This window comes from Protopterus annectens, chromosome 4.part1 (genome assembly GCF_019279795.1).
Source record: "Protopterus annectens isolate FY-2018-M chromosome 4.part1, PAN1.0, whole genome shotgun sequence".
Lineage (NCBI taxonomy): Eukaryota > Metazoa > Chordata > Ceratodontiformes > Protopteridae > Protopterus > Protopterus annectens.
Window position 1 is genome coordinate 526061498 of NC_056734.1, and position 16765 is coordinate 526078262.

At 40.0% G+C, this 16765-nt stretch overlaps 1 protein-coding gene across 1 annotated transcript in view; it reads right to left on the bottom strand.

Moving 5' to 3' along the window:
* UBXN7 (UBX domain protein 7) overlaps positions 1-16765 on the bottom strand; it is a 1098848-nt gene that overhangs the window by 1061566 nt on the left and 20517 nt on the right. Inside the window, exon 2 of the mRNA XM_044070339.1 lies at positions 710-857. Within this exon, the coding sequence (XP_043926274.1) occupies positions 710-857 (148 nt within the window). The remainder of the gene's footprint in view (positions 1-709; positions 858-16765) is intronic.

Below are 16765 nucleotides of genomic sequence, written 5' to 3' on the forward strand. Positions count from 1 at the left end.
TAGACTGCAACAATGGCTAGAGATATCTAAAGTTTAAGGATCACTGAAATGTTATTTCTTCCTAAACAACCCAACACATACCGGAAAAAAAAAAAGATAAGCTACAATAAATAATTGCCTACATACTCCACTAAAATCCTGGTAAGCATTCATGTTACAGCAATGAACGTGAATCAGAATGGGACTAAGAAGTTTTAAAACAGAAAGGGGTGACAAAAGTGCATACATGCAGCAGTCTTAAAACTCAAGAATGTACTAAGAGGTCAGATTAAAAGCATTACACCTTACCCAGTGCTCCAAGCTAAGTTTAAAGAGCACACACACACACACACATACATACAGCTATTAGTGCATAATCTTCCAGCTCAAAAGAAAACACTGTCCAGGGAAAACAGCTACTTTCTAAATAAGAACAAGACTTGCAAGTAAATATGGTGCACTGTACCATTATGTTACTCATATTATTAAGCCGGATAATCAGACAACTGACCATTTTGGGACATCCACAATTTCTTTTGCATTATAACCCAACTTTGCACAAGTGCACTCTATTGCAAGATGAGTACCAAAGTTCTGACAGCATTACATTAATGTACTAAGTGGAATTCTCCAAATGTTACCCTTACAAAAGGGCATCCGCTACCAAACTTTCAATGAGATTCATCAGACAAAAACATTTAAAACAAAAAATGTATATATGTTAACATACTCCTCAAGTGGTCTTCCAGATGACACAGCAGCTGAACTAGTACTGGGTTGCTCTGCTATACCACCTCCATCCAAAAACATTGTGACAGCCATTTCCAAATTATTGTTGCAAGCTTCCAGCATGTGTTGGCCGACAGATTCACTGGCACCTGCATTTCAGAACAAAAGGAAGACAGATGCGTTAAACACGTCACAGCAAAGAAACTGCTAATGTACTATAACAAGCATTATGATGAAATACTTCCCCTACCATCTAAAAAACAATATATTCAAATTTCTGAGATGATTCACGGCTTTCCAAGTACACCAATGTACACTAATTAAATACAAGGAAATAAGAAAATGTCTTAAAATATTACATACTATATATTCTTAATGCATTTTTTTACAAAATGCTAACAGGCAGATACATAAGGTACACACAAATGCAAGGCCCAACTTCTGCCCAAATTCTCAACCTGCAGAAAATTCTGTAAAACATATGTCAGTCCTTTCCTGTCAAATCACACAGACTAGGAAAGAAAAGGATACAGCATTAACAGCATCCTGATGGCGGATACCCCTAAAGGATATTCTGGACCTAGAAATGATATTCAACTTGTAATGCTTTGAAAAGATATGCAATGCAGACTTGGTTGCTGCTGCATAAATCATCAAAACATTTACTGAATAATGCTGTAGATGCAAAAACTGACCTAGTGGAATAGGCTTCTGGTTTGGGTAATAATAGCTTGCCTCTAGAGACAAATGCAAAGTAAATTAAGTCTAACAATTATGTGAACAAGGTTATTTTAGAGACTTTTCCAGCCTAGTCTGAACTGAACAAAGGCACCAAACAACTGTGAATATCTCCTTGAAGCCTTTATTCGGTGAAGAAGTAATATTCTTTATTAAAGCAATTTGGAAAGAAAACTAGTAGCTCAATGGGTTGAATGTGTTCAGAGGCCACTTCTGGGCTGAACAAGGGATTTGTTCTAACTGAAACTGTACCTTGCGTAAAAATAAACATGAGAGTAGAACAGAATTCTTGCAATTCTGAAATCCTTCTTGTAGAGGTAATAACTACAAAAAAATTTAAATTTCCAAGAGAGACATTTTAGATATGCAGACAATGTGTTGATGTTTCTAGAACCAAACAGGAGGTCCCAACATGCCATGTAGGTCTTCGAGCATCTTAACATGAAGGTGCCTTTTAAGAAGTTTTGCACAGCTGCTGTGCTGCAAGTGAGAAAGAAGGGAAGCCAATGTGGAAATGCAAAATGGCTGCCAAGTGGATTTTAACTGTAGAATAACTGAGCTAAAATGGTGCAAGGAGTACCACTGTTGTTTTGGATGCAGTAGCATTCCGTGGAAATTTGGTAATCAAGGGAAGAAGAAAGCCATAAAGGAGTATGTGCGGCCACTAAAAGAATAGAATGGCTCCAACTGGACAGTCACCAAGAGACAAAGTAGTTGCTGTATGCATTGAACAGGGAGGCAAAAGACAGCAGCAAGCCTAGTGAAGAGGAGTTGCTCTACTGTAGGAAGCAGACACCACTCATGAAACATTAGGACAGATCTGTTGCGCCTGTCTACTAGATACTTCTTTTTGCCACCAGAAACTAAGAAGTTATGTACCTAGCAGCAATACGACCACATAAGATTAATGACACTTGTTCTGTTTTTCATGTTAAAGATGTTGATTCTTCTTACATTATTAATTTGTGTGGAATGAATTTGAGTAATGAAATGGTTTCAGTATTAAGTAAAGGCTTAAAGTTCGTTCCCACTGTGTTACCACGTGAATATGTTCTAAAAGGTGATGTTTATAAGTTTATACGGAAATTACATCTAGCTGCTTTTTTTAAAAATAAAAGTGTGTATAATATATGTGATGAAGATAACACTATGGTGTCTACTGAATCTTTCGATGATTCAGATGATAGCTTTTATTCTTGTACTTCGGAATATGTAGAGAATGAAAGTTTTGATGCATATAGTAAACTAGACACTTCTAGAATTAATGTAAAAAGTGATTTTGTTCCTCCGTTTACACATGAAGGTATTAAAAGTTTTTCATCAATGGTAAATTTTGACATAGAGATGTTATATAAAGAATTTTGTGAAAATAAGTCTAGGGTTAGATATAACCTGACTAGATTAGAATGGCAGGCGTTACAGACTTTAGCTAGAAAACAAGATTTGATAATAAAACCCGCAGATAAAGGGAATAAGGTAGTACTTATGCATTATACACAATATGTACAGATGTGTCATAAACATTTAGATGACACTACTACATATAGTAAATGTGACATTATAGTCTATAATAATGCCCTGAAATTATATGAAGAACTACTTTATAAGGGACTAAGGTTGGGATATTTCTCCAAGGAAGATGTAATGAAGAAGTTTAAGGTTAATAACAATGCAATAGCTTTGTTTTATTGTTTACCAAAGGTACACAAAAACATAAGTTGCCCTCCGGGACGCCCCATTGTATCAGCATGTAAATATTTTTTGCACAATATGGGGATATTTCTGCACAGTTTTTTATATCCTTATGTAACTAAACAGACATCATATATTAGGGATAGTTTTGATTTTCTAAACAAGATTACATCAATAAAATGGGAGGAAGGTATGTTTTGGTTTTCAGCTGATGTAAAAAGCCTATATACAAGCATAAAACATGAACTTGGCTTGCAGGCTTTACGACGTACCTTAGGTGACAACCCACAGTCATTCTATATTATGGAGTTGGTGGAATTCTGTCTTAAGAACAACTATTTTTATTTTGATGGTCAGTTATTTCACCAACTAAAGGGCACAGCCATGGGGGCAAGTTTTGCCCCCATGTATGCTAATATTCTGATGAATAATTTTGAACTTGATTTTTTGTATCATTTACAATTTTATAGGAAATATGTAATAAGTTACTACAGATACATAGATGATTTAGTTTTTATTTGTAAGGGTGGCCTAAATGAGTTAGAGGCTTTTAAAAAAGATTTACATACTAATCAATTTGGATTAGAATTTGATGATTTTCAGGTGGGTAGTAAAGTTAATTTTTTGGATTTGACTCTGGAAGGGTTAAGTAATGGTAAAATACTCACAAGAATTTATAGAAAGTTTGAAAATCTACATTTCTTAGATGGATTGAGCCATCATCCGGCTCATCTTATAAAATCCTTACCATATGGGGAATTTATTCGAATTAAGAGACTGTGCAATAATGATAGAGAATTAGAAATAGAATTACAAAAAACAGCAGATTTGTTTATAAGAAGAAATTATAATGCAAAAGAGGTTGAGCTATCCTTACAAAAAGTTAAAAATGAAGGGGTTCAGTTAAATAGAAAAAATAATAAAATTAGAAGATATAGAGAAGAAAAAGATGAATATACTGATAAGCAGATGTTTTTTGTTCTGTCATATGATTTATTAACAGAAGAAGTTAAAAAAGCTGTATTGAAATATTGGCCTTTTTTATTTAAATTTGGTGATTTGGTAGATATTATTCCAACAAATATTAAATTTTCCTATAGGAGAGGGAGGAACCTAAAAGACATTCTGGTAAATGCCAAGTATTCTAACCCCAATGTTGATTTACTAAAGGAGATAGACTTAATGGGAACATTTAAATGTGGAAATTGTATTTCGTGTAAATATATAAGTAGAACATTTGAATGTATAAATGGTAAGAATTTTAGATCCTGTGGGATATTTTATTGTAACTCGGTAGCGATAGTGTATGCTATTAAATGTCCATGCGGACTGTTTTATATAGGTGAAAGTAAAAGGGCATTTAAGGTTCGACTTCAAGAACATATAAGAGATATAAAAAATAAAAAGTTAGAAAGTCCGCTAGCAGTACACTTTAAAGACTACCATAATAGTTCAGCAGAAGGTCTATTAGCAACGGTTCTTGAACAAATAATAGTTTATAATACTGATGAGAATTTGGTTAAACAAAAGCTGCTATATAAGGAGACAGTTTTTATATTAAAGTATAATACACTGACACCTATGGGCATTAATGTAGAATGCAATTGGAGAGTGTTTTTATGAATAACATTTATTGCAAATTGATTGTTTAATTATGTAATTGTTTTATTAGCTTCTGTAATGAAGGTTTTTGAATGATATAAATAAGCTGTAACTGTTTGGAATATTTATCCTCCTGGAAGGCGTAAGCCGAGGCGCCAGAGAAAGCAATAAAGTGTTGGATCTTATGTGGTCGTATTGCTGCTTCTACTGCTTTGTTTCTTATTTTTGTTGTATAAAGTTATGTACCTACCATAACGTTCCATGTTAGTTGTCTTCTCTCGCCTTCTTTCTTGCTTGATGGGTTCGGAGCCGATCCTCGGCTCCACTCACTGCTTTAGCTCGAGAACTCCTTTTACCAGCTCGAGGCAGCCCCATATCCCATGATGCAAGGCAGTAAGTACCCAGATCTCGTTTGTTGACAAAGGGCAATAACACCAAGCATAAAATACTTCCCAAGGGAAGAAGAAACTTACAGATGGAAAAAGGACCAGGTCTAAATGGTCTTTAGCATAACAGTTTCTTATACAAGGTCTGTCCAGGCCAGGGGGAAGGAGGGAGGGTCGCAAGAAAGAAGGCGAGAGAAGACAACTAACATGGAACGTTATGGTAGGTACATAACTTCTTAATGTTAAGTTGTCAATCTCGCCTTCATTCTTGCTTGATGGGACCGTCCTAGCACCTCTATCCTGGGTGGCTCAATGGAACAAACTCTTGAGGACTGTAGAGCCAAAACTGGCTCTGTCCCTGGAGGCCAAGTCCAATTTGTAATGGGAAACAAAAGTGTGAGGAGTGGCCCAAGTGGCGCTGCACAAATAGTGTCCAAAGGAAGTCTAGCTTGAAAAGCTGTAGAAGTAGCTAAACTCCTAGTTGAATGTGCTTTAGGTTTTGAGCACAGCTGTTTTCCCCTGATCGTATAAATTTCAGTGATGACCGAAGAAAGCCATCTGGACAAAGTCACTTTAGAAACAGGAAGGCCTTTTTATTATCCGCATAGGAAACAAAAGTTGATCAGATTTTCTAAATTTTTTGTTCTGTCCAAATAATATCTAAGCTGACGGTGGACGTCAAGATAATGTAGCTTTTGTTCAGCTCTATCTGAATAGTTAGGAAAAATACAGGAGATCAATGGATTGATTCAGATTGTTTTTGAAGCGACCTTAGGTAAAAAGGATGGATTAGTTCTCAAAGATACTCTGTCTTTGTGAAAAATCAAATAGGGGTCGAACCGAAAGAGCATGAAGTTCAGACACCCTCCTGGCAGATGTAATAGCCACTAGGAATAAAGTTTTCCAAGAAAGATATTTCAGGGAACAAGAAACAGCTGGCTCGAAGGGGAAGAATCAAGGATGTCAGCACTAAATTTAGATCCCACTGAGGAGGAGGATTCCTGATTGGAGGCTTTAGCAGGAAAATTCCTTTCAAGAAGGCCCTGCAGAGCCTATGGGACATAATATTATGATCTGCTATCCCGACATGAAAATTAGAAATAGCAGCCAACTGAACTCTGACTGTGGAAGAAGAGGAGCCTGCATGAAAAATCTCTGCTAAGAAGTCCAGAACTGCTTGAACAGGGGCAGTAAAAGGATCAATATTTTAGGCCTTAGCCCAATAAGAGAAACGTTTCCATTTGCTTGTGTAAATCCTCCTGGTAGAGGATTTTAGTGAAGCTACTATGATATCTCTAACTGGGTTAGAGATCAAAGGAAGCCTGGCTAAGGAAGGAAGTGGAGCAACCATGCTGTGAGGTTGAGAGAAGGGATTGACCGGTGCAGCTGACCGGATTGGTGAATCAGTAGATCTGGCACTGGGTCCAGATGCCACGGCTGCACCAAAAGGTGATGATGGAGGAACGGGAACCAAACTTGTCGAGGCCAGTAAGGGGCAATGAGAATCAATTTGGCTCTCAAAGCGGTAGCTGTCTGGATCACCTGAGGGATCAGAGGAAATGGAGGAAGGCATAAAGAAGTCCCTGGGGCCAATCCTGGGTCAGAGCGTCTCTGGGGATGGCCTGATAGAGGAAGAGGCTGAAGAAGTCTGGACATTTGCTGTTTTGGGGAGTAGCAAAAAGATCGCAACATGGACGACCCCATTCCAGAAAAATCTCTTCCGCTATGGATTGCTTGAGAGGCCACTCGTGAGGCATGAGAATAGCTCTGCTCAATCTGTCCGCTATAATGTTGGTTTTCCCAGGGATATGCGTTGCTACCAGAAACCGATGAGAGGAGATCGCCCATTGCCATAGTCTGAGCGCTTCTCGACACAAGGGGTAGGACTTGGTTCCGCCCTGTTTGTTGATATACCAAACTACAGACATGTTGTCTGTGTGGACTGCAATTGTCCCTACGGGAAGAAAGTCGTTGAGGGCTTGCAACGTTAAAAGCACTGCTCTCATCTCCAGGACATTTATGTGCAGATGGTACTCGAGCGGTTGCCACGTCCCATGAACCATCCTGCCCTGATAATGACCCCCACCCGATCAGGGAGGCATCCGTGGTGACAGTGGCTATCGGGGACGGGGGTACAAAGCACCTGCCTTGGTGAACCTGAGACGATGTGATCCACCAAGCAAGATGTTCTTTGCATGTTTGTGTCACCAGAATCTGGTGACGCATTGGGAAGTTGCTGGTATGACCACTGTGTGAACAGCATCCACTGAAGGAGGCGCATGTAGAATCGGGCCAGGGAAGAAGAGTAATGGCCGCAGCCATGAGACCTAATACCTTTAGAACCATTCTGGCCTGTACTTTCTTGCTGGCCAGAATGATCCTGACATGAGTCTGAATGTCTGAAACTCTTTGTTCTGTAAGGGTAGCTGACATCCGAACAGTGTTTAAGTTTGCGCCTATGAAGGTAATAGACTGTCAGGGCGATAAGGATGACTTTTCGAAGTTGACTGAGATGCCCAAATGAGAACAAAGGTCTATTGTGTAATCCCTGGCTTGTATAAGCTGATGCCTGGTGGTGGCTGACAGGAGCCAGTCGTCGAGATCGGAAACACCTGGAATCCTTGAGGTCTCAGGTGAGCCGTGACCACTGCCATGCATTTGGTGAACACTCTGGGGGCTGTAGTGAGACCAAAGGGCAGGGCTCTGAACTGGAAGTGACTGGACCCCAGCCGAAGCGGAGAAATCTCCTGGAGCGTCTGTGAATTTTGATGTGATAGTACGCATCCTGAAGATCTATTGAGCACATCCAGTTGTCCTTCTGTAAGAAGGGCAGAATTGATTGAAGAGTGACCATTCGAATCTTGTCTTCCTGACAGACTTGTTGAGTCTGCTGAGATCCAATATTGGTCTCCAGTCTCCCGTCTTTTTGGGGACCAAAAAGAACCTCGAGTAGATTCCGGGCTCTGAATGGTCTATTGTAACTGGCTGAATGGCTCTTTTTTGCAGTAGTTTTGCGATTTCTAACTCTGCAATCTCCCTTAGACCGGGTGGTACATCTGGAAGGGAACTTGTGGGGAAGGGACTTTCCTCGAAAGGAATTATGTAACCCTTGGATATGATCGACTGTACCCATCTGTCTTGAGTGAGGGAATGCCAGGCTTCTGGGTACAGTGATAATCTTCCCCCGACTGCCTCCAAGGAGGGACAGCCGGGCAACACCTCAGGGATGCTGAAAGGGCTTATCAGAGAGAGGCTCCCTGTTTCCCTGGTTCTTCGGACCCCCTCTGCCTCTAGAGCGGCGTCTGTTGTTGTTACCCCCTCTGCCTCTAGGGGTAAACTGACCACGTGAATCCGGCGTGACTGCTTGGGATTTACGGAACCACATCTTCCCACCCTTCTGTCCTTTGGGATAAGGCCTAGAAGGGGTGGAAAAACGGACTCCAACAGCAGAAAGAGTCTTGCCGTCCTGCTCACACCTGGTCAAGGTCTCCTTCACCTGAGGGCCAAACAAAGCTGACCCATCAAAGGGAGAATTTGTGAAGGACGCCTTAAAGGGATCCGCAAAATCACATAGTCGCATCCAGGCTTGGCGTCTAAGAGCCACACCTGTGCCTGCGGCTCTACTCGCTCCATCCGCAGCATAAGATATTAGCCGCATGGAGGAGTTAGCAATGGAATTGAGGGTTCCTAGCTGCGAAGCAATCTTCTTGAGCCCCTGCAGCTGTAGGATCCTGAACTACTTCTCCCAGCTCCTTCAGGATATCTCTCTGGAGTCTGGTGAAGTGACAAAGATAATTCAGCGAGCATAGCAAAGGTCGCTGAGGAAAACATCCGCTTGCCGTACCTATCCATGGTCCTAGAGTCCTTATTAGGAGGATGGACGGGCACGGAAGGATCTGCAAGTTCCTTTTTGGTGGCCGCAGCCACCACCATGGCATCAGCGGGGACACCCTTGGTAAGGAATTGTTTGTCACTAGGGGCAGTGATAAATTTAGAAGGCCTCCTAGGGACTGGCTCTACAGAGTCAGGAGCTGTCCACGCCTTTCGTGCAATAACCTGCATAAGGGGGTCGAAAGGCGGAGACACCCAGGAGGTGGAGGGCCGAGATCCAAACGCCTCTAGGTATACTAACTCATCCTCAGAGGGATTGTTGGTGGGCCAGTTTCCCCTCTGTTTCAGAAGTTCTAGGATGTCTGAGAAGGAGACATCCTCAGAGGGGGATCTAGGGGATCCCTCTGACTCATCAAAGTCAGTATCCGAAGTGACAGACTCGGGGGAGTCTACATGCTTCCGCTTACAAGTCCTCTTCCTAGGAGGATCTCCCGAAACATCAGGAGAGTCCTCGGAAGAGGGGGAAATTCCCAATGGGGAAACCTGAGGCGGAGGATCTCTGGGTCCTGTAGCAAGAGAAGTGGCAGAGATGTCAACAGGTACTATAGAGGGAGGAGCTACGGGAACAGACTGCTGACTGATACCAGTGGCCAGTACACTCTTCATTACCTCGAATGCTCCCTCACAGGCAGGTCCGAGAGAACCCGCCCCGAAGAGCTAGGAACTGCCGGGACCACCGAAAGGGAAGTCTCCGAGGCAGATGTCGGAGCCGAGCTCACCAAGGCCGAGGCTCCAAGGGAAGAGCGGGCTCGGACAAGGGTCCGATGCCACTCACCCCTCGGAGGAGACCATGGAAGCCCGACCACGAATCCCTCTAAGGAAGAGGAGATAAGAGTAGAGGCTGAAGGAACAGAAGGGGTATCCGTCCTCCAGCCGTAGCAGTAACCATGCCCGAAGACGCCAACTCCAAACTCTGGGGTAGAGTTGAAGGAGGAACTGTAACGGGGTGTGGACCGACAGTCGTCTGCTGAGACGGACTGTGTAGCATTTGGGCCAGTACCTGTGACTTGAGTAATCTACTGACCACTCTCTCTAGGTCATGATCTGACAACCTGGATGACCTTGAAGATCGGCTCCGATGGCTCCGTTCGATAGAAGGCGGCCGGGCGAAAGTATCGGCTCCAAGGAAGGAGACCTCGACCTCTTCCTGGAATGAGCCATCGGAGCCGATACTACAGATCCTGTCGGCGCCGACTTCTCGGAGCCGACAGAACGTTTCGATGTATCGGCTCCAGCCGGAGCCGATACAGCCACCAAAGTAACGGTGTCGGAGCCGATCGGGGCCGACACGGATGCCTGTGCCACATGGGTGTCGGAGCCGATCGGAGCCGACATCGAAGTGGTCAAAATAGGTTCGGCACCGATAGCCATCGGTGCCGAGCGCTTTGTAAAGCCAGAATCGGCTCCAGCCGGAGCCGATCTCGACTCAATGCAGTCGGAGCCGAGGCCGCAGGCTTAGGAACAGAAGCCTGGGCCTTGGAAACTCTTGCTGGTTTTGATGGAGCCGACTTAGCCGGAGAGCCCTCCGGCTTAAGAAGGCCCCTAAGAACCAGTTTGTTATGTCTCTCCTGCAGGACTCTCTGGCTGAAGGAGTGACAAATAGCACAGGAGTCCTGCAGGTGAAGAGGGCCCAGACAATACAGGCAAGAAGTGTGACCGTCTGTCAGAGACATCTTCTGACAGCACGAGTCACACTTCTTAAAACCTGAGACCCTCTCCTTTGACATGGTGCGAAACACACACACACACACCAGTCAAAAAATAGACTTAAATAAATACCAAAAGGTATTCTACAAAAACAATACACACACCCTAACAGGGGGGGATGGGAAGGGTTTTAAGATACACTAACAAAAAATAAAGGAGACAGGAAATTTCTGTCAGAAAAGGGATAATATAAGATTAAAACTATTAATACAAGGTTTTTTAGTAAAAAGGGGCTTAATACTTCACAAAAGTGAACAACTTACCAGGAGCTGGTAAAGAGAAGACCTCCCAAGCGAAGCGGCAAACGAGATCTGGGTACTTACTGCCTTGCATCATGGGATATGGGGCTGCCTCGAGCTGGTAAAAGGAGTTCTCGAGCTAAAGCAAGTGCCGAGTCGGAGCCGAGGATCGGCTCCGAACCCATCAAGCAAGAATGAAGGCGAGATTGACAACTTAACATTTAATGTTAACGACGCAAAGATTCTCTACTGCCACAGTCATGGCTTCTCTGCAAAGGAGGTAACATCAGGTTCTCCCTGGCCTGCTGATATACCCATGGCATCAACACATAACTGTAAGTCAATCTCCCTGTAGGAAGGAAATCCTGATGGGCCTGCAGCTCTAGAAAGACTGCCCTCATCTCCAGGACACTGATGTGAAGACTGGCCTCCAGATCTGACTAGAACCCTTGTATCACCCTCCCCAAATAACACCCGTGCCTCGAAGAGAGGAGGTGCCTGTGACTGCTGTTACTAAGAGAAGGAACAATGGTCAATCCAAAGGTACTGTAGAAGACTGCAGCCACCAGGTTAGGGGTCATCTGCAAATTTGTGTTTCGCAAATGGGAGCATTCAAGGCCCTAAAAAGTTAGGGTCACTTGACATTTAATGCCCAGTTAAGAACATGAGAAACCAGAAATAGAGGAAGGCATTAATATGAGAACCTTTACTGGGTTTTCCTTAACCATAAGGATTTGGGGCCCTTTTGATTCCTGTTACAGGATTTTTGTGGGGTCTCAAATCATATTCCTAGAGCAGACAAAGTTTTCCCTCCCACTCACTCTTCTGTAGTTATTTATTTATAACTTTAAGCTCAAATAATTAGGATCCATTATAGAAGGACACTGCTGAATGCTTGTAATAAAAATGAAAAAAAAAAAAAAAAAAAAAAAAAAAAAAAGAAGAAAACTATAGGTGCCTCCCATGTTGTACATTACAATAATCTGAATCATCAGAAGTGGGAACTACTGATAAAGCTCCAGCCACTACAAACATGGATAGGGTGGGGATTCCAGTCACCTGTCAACAAAAGAATAAAAACATGGAAATATCTAAACTCCTTTTAAATCAGAGTTATTGGGGAGAGAGGAAGGATGACAAAAAAAAAAAGTTTTCATCAAATGTTTTATCAAATAATGATTGCCAACAAACAGATTCTGAGATGCAGGTTTCTGATGGATTTGATTGTATAAAACATGATTTGTCTCTGCTGTACAAAGGTTTAAATTTTGTACCCTGGTCCAGTATGTCTGAATATCAGCTCCCCACTGATGTTCAAGTTAATTTTCCTGAAAAAAGTTAAAGTGGATTTGTTTTAAGAAACAGGATGCAACACTCTAAATGCAGGGTTCAACTTTAAAAATAATAAATCCACCTTTAAACCACTTAATAAAACAGTTTCTATTTTTGAACAAATGGTGTTACATGAATTACATTAGGCAACAAATATGGAAAGTATAACTTAAGGAGGAGTGCATGAGCATACACCAACTAAGCAATAAAGGCACTGTAGTTTATAAGGCTGACAAAGATACCAAGTGCTCGGAGTACAATGGATTTTCTAAAAGAATATTTGTTGTTGTTGTCTAATGCACAACTTTACTGTAAATTACTGGATCCAAGTAAGAATTTTACACAAAAAAAAAAATGACAGATCTTGTAAACAGCAATTCAGGAAGGCATCACTACTGATAATTCCTTACACCATGCTTGACTGTGCAAGATCATAAACCTCATTATTACATATTGCCAAAAATTAGAAAGAGGATTTTAAACAACCAGGTACACATACAGTTACTGGAATGGGGTCTCTAAATGAACCCGTCAGACGTTTTAGCATACTTTGACCCCTTCTCTGAATGCTGTAAAGGCTAGAATCAAAGAAATCACCCAATTTCTCCAGTTAATGGAAAATATACAAATGGAAGAAAGTTGGCCAATGTGTGCTTCAGATGTAAACATGGTATGCTGGTGGAGAGATTTATGCTGGTCTTGATGCATTAGAATACTGGTTAAAGAAAACTTTATACAGACAGACTTGTTTTCAAATTTTGTTGTGCTTAATTGAACATGTTACAACATAAAATGCTTTTACTATGAGAATTATTGCTGTTTACATGCAAGGTATAGCTATGGAGGCATCCTTTTCCCCAATATATGCAGCCTTGTTCATGGGATATTTAGAAGAACAACTGACTATGTTAAAAATGAAATATGATCGAGTCTGCAGACATATGTCTCAAAAATCTGGATGATGCTGGCTCATGTGGAGGGCATACAGTTCACGTTAAAGGTTCAGATGTTTTCCATATCATTTTAGATGTATATATTACTATTTATTTAATTTTTCTTTACTGATCCTTTTTGACCAGGCTAGTGGCCTCATTTCAATGGAAACCAGATGTAATATTTCTACTGCAAGAGGAAGTTTTGGCAAGGGTATCAGGTAATTTGCCCTACTCTAGCGAGCTGGGGATGTATTTCATTATTGCACTTTCTGCTTTTGTTCTGAGTGCAACAGCAGCCCAGAGAAGCAGTGAGAATCATGGCAGACGAAAGAGGAGTTTGCAGCAGTAAGGAGGAGTTATTTCAACAGGAGGAACAACCAAGATGAGAAGCAGTGAGAATCATGGCAGACGAAAGAGGAGTTTGCAGCAGTAAGGAGGAGTTATTTCAACAGGAGGAACAACCAAGATGTGAGGAGGTAGCAGACAAAAGGAGTGAGCAGGAGCAAGTGGATGCTATTTTTGGGAAAGCAGTCGACCCTTTGCAGGAGAAGTTTGTAGGCAGCTCAGAAGTTGCAAAGGCATAAAAACTTCAGTGAAGGTGTCTATGTGAATCAAGATGGGAGAAACAGATGTTTATGAAAGTGTGAGGGTGTTTGAACCTTCACAAGACTTGGAAATGATGTTTTAGCAGCAGTTGTTCAAAGCTGAAAGCGAGAGCCAGAAAGGATACATTACTACAACCCTCCAACCAGGAGGGTTGCGTGATGTTGTACAGGATTTAAATGATGCAGAGTGAACTGGATGGTGAGAAAGTGGTTTCGTGGGCAGATAAAATGGATAGAATACAGTAAGAAAAAGAGGAAGCAGTGAAGGAGAAGTCGCCATATGTGAATATGGTAAAAAAGAGAGAAGAAAAGATACTATTTAGTAAGAATAAGTAGTAAAGAAAAAGGACTAGAAAGGTGTGATATTTGTGACAGCAAAATAACACCATTGGGTAGTTCTCCACACAAGGTTAAGACCATTTATTCATATTAATATAGACACTTTTGGGAACATTATATTTGAATTGGGACAATGTATGGAGAAGTTTTTGGGACAATATCTGATGAAGAAAAACTGTAATCAATTGAATTTGTACATTTTTCAAGTATTTAACAGAGAAACAAAAAGATGTACATTCAGTTTCAAAATAAAGATGAAAAACAGACACTGAAAGAATATTTAAAGACTGTGTAAAAGTTACAGACATTACTAAAATTTATGACAATAGAAATTTGTGGATTGGGGGTTGGGAATGTAGTGTTGTATTAAAAATGGTAAACGAAAAGATAGTGCACAATTAAAGTAAGATAAATGTAGAAGGAAACAAAGGTACAGTGAAATATTGGAGCAACAAAAAAAAACTTTTTTGTTTTGTGAAAAGGTTGTTTGATTAGTAATTGTGACAAAATGATATGGTACATTTGTGGCAAATTGAATCATGACGTGAAAAGATGTGAAGTGAAATGTTTTAAATTAAAAAAAAACAAACAACAGGTCATTTATGGATGGAGTGTAAGGAAAATATTAAAGAATGTAGACACAGAACAAGAAATTGAGGAAGATGTAGAATAAAAATCAAGATAAACAGGCAATGATAGACAACATTGAGGTAGGAGAAGGAGAAATAAAAGAAAAATGTAAAGAAGGAATGTAAATGAAGAAGAAGACATGAATTAGAAAGTAGTAAAAGGAATAAAAATTATATTGGAAAAGGGTAAAGGACAAGAAAAGAAAATTCTATCTTTTAGGAATGGGAAAAATAACAGAGAAAGGATAATAAAAAGGAAAAAAATCAAAGCAGAATACAAGAAAAATAAATGACGTGCCGAGGAAATGTGAATAGTACAAAGAATATACAAAAAATAATAGGGGTATTAGAATGGTGCACAGCACTTAATATATATATTTTTACAATAGAGGACAAGAATATTTACACAGGAAGAGCAATTACAAAAAAATATGGGGGGTGAGATTTGGAATATAGTAAAAGGTCCAGGCATAGGAATATTAAACAAAAAAAAAAAAAAACAAAAAAAAATCAAAAATGTTGGATTTTACCTTGGTAACAATGGGTACGGTGGTGGTGCTGCAGTAGCATTGTCGCCTCACAGTTAGACGTTGCCCGTTCGATTCTCAGAGTGTCTTCTGTGTGGCGACATGTGTGAATGGGCGTTCCTTCGTTGAAGGTTGTGCGTTAGGCCTGGCAAGCCAGCACATAAAAATCTACTGCCAATCATTAACGGACCGGAGTTCCGCTGTGGCGACCCCTAACCGGGAAAAGCCGAAAGACACAAACAAACAATGGGTAGAGTAATGATAGTAGATGTGAGAAAGAAAGGTCAGGTTTAGAGAATTATAGCAATATATGCAGTTATGATGAAGAAAGAGGATAGACTCAAGAAAATTCTAAATCATGTAAGTGTAAACATGGACTTGATATTGGTGGCAATAACTGTGATAAAAGAAAAAGGAGTGGTGATGTAAAAATGATGTCAGAAGTGATCAAAAGTGGAAAGTTATATATACTGGTATAATAAACAGTAAATGTACAAAAGTAGTAACTTAAAAACAGATTATTATTTCTGAAACTGAAAATAATACAAGGGACAAAATTTACAGGATTTTCAGATCATTTAGCAATATGGACAGATATTCAAGAAAAAAAAATAATATATACATATATATATATATATATATATATATATATATATATATATATATACATACATACACACACATATAAAAATAAGTAATGGTATTAACAGACTAAATGGAAAAGGGTTAGATAATGAAGGATCTAACGAAGGTACAGACATGATTAGACAATTGTGGAAAGATAAGAGTATGAATGACAGAATTCTACAAAAATTAGAGGTTATGGCAGCTAACTTTCAAAGAAACGAAACGTTATTTGAAATGGCAAGGTTTAAAAAGAAAATAGGGGGAGAAAAATACAAAGAAGCAATTATGCGTTTTAGATTTACTAAGAAAATAATTTTGGGGGGATGGAGAGAAAAATATATATGAGATGAATTATGAGAAGATCATAAAACAGTTGTTAAAATAAAGTTACTTTTTATAAGGGGAAAAGTAAAAGGTGGCAACTTATTTGAGTAGTATAGTAAAAAAATAAAAGGATAATAAGAGAAATAAGAAAGGAGAAAGTGTAAGAAGTCAACAAGAAATAACAAATGCAGTAAAAGATTATGCAAAAATACAATTTAAGAAAAGAAGATTAAAAAAGTAGAATGTTAAAAAACAACACAGAGTAATAAAGAATTAAAAAATAATGGAAGTAGTAAATAATGCATTAAACTGGTAAATGTTGAATCAGCAACACCAGTGGATGGGATAGAATATCATATGTACACAGACATGTTAGATTGGTAGTAGTAGTATTTCATGGAACTATTAAATAAATGGTTAGAGGAAGGTTTTGAAAAAGAAGAAATTTGTTGGAGCTATGAAATGTATATGGAAAAAAGGGAGA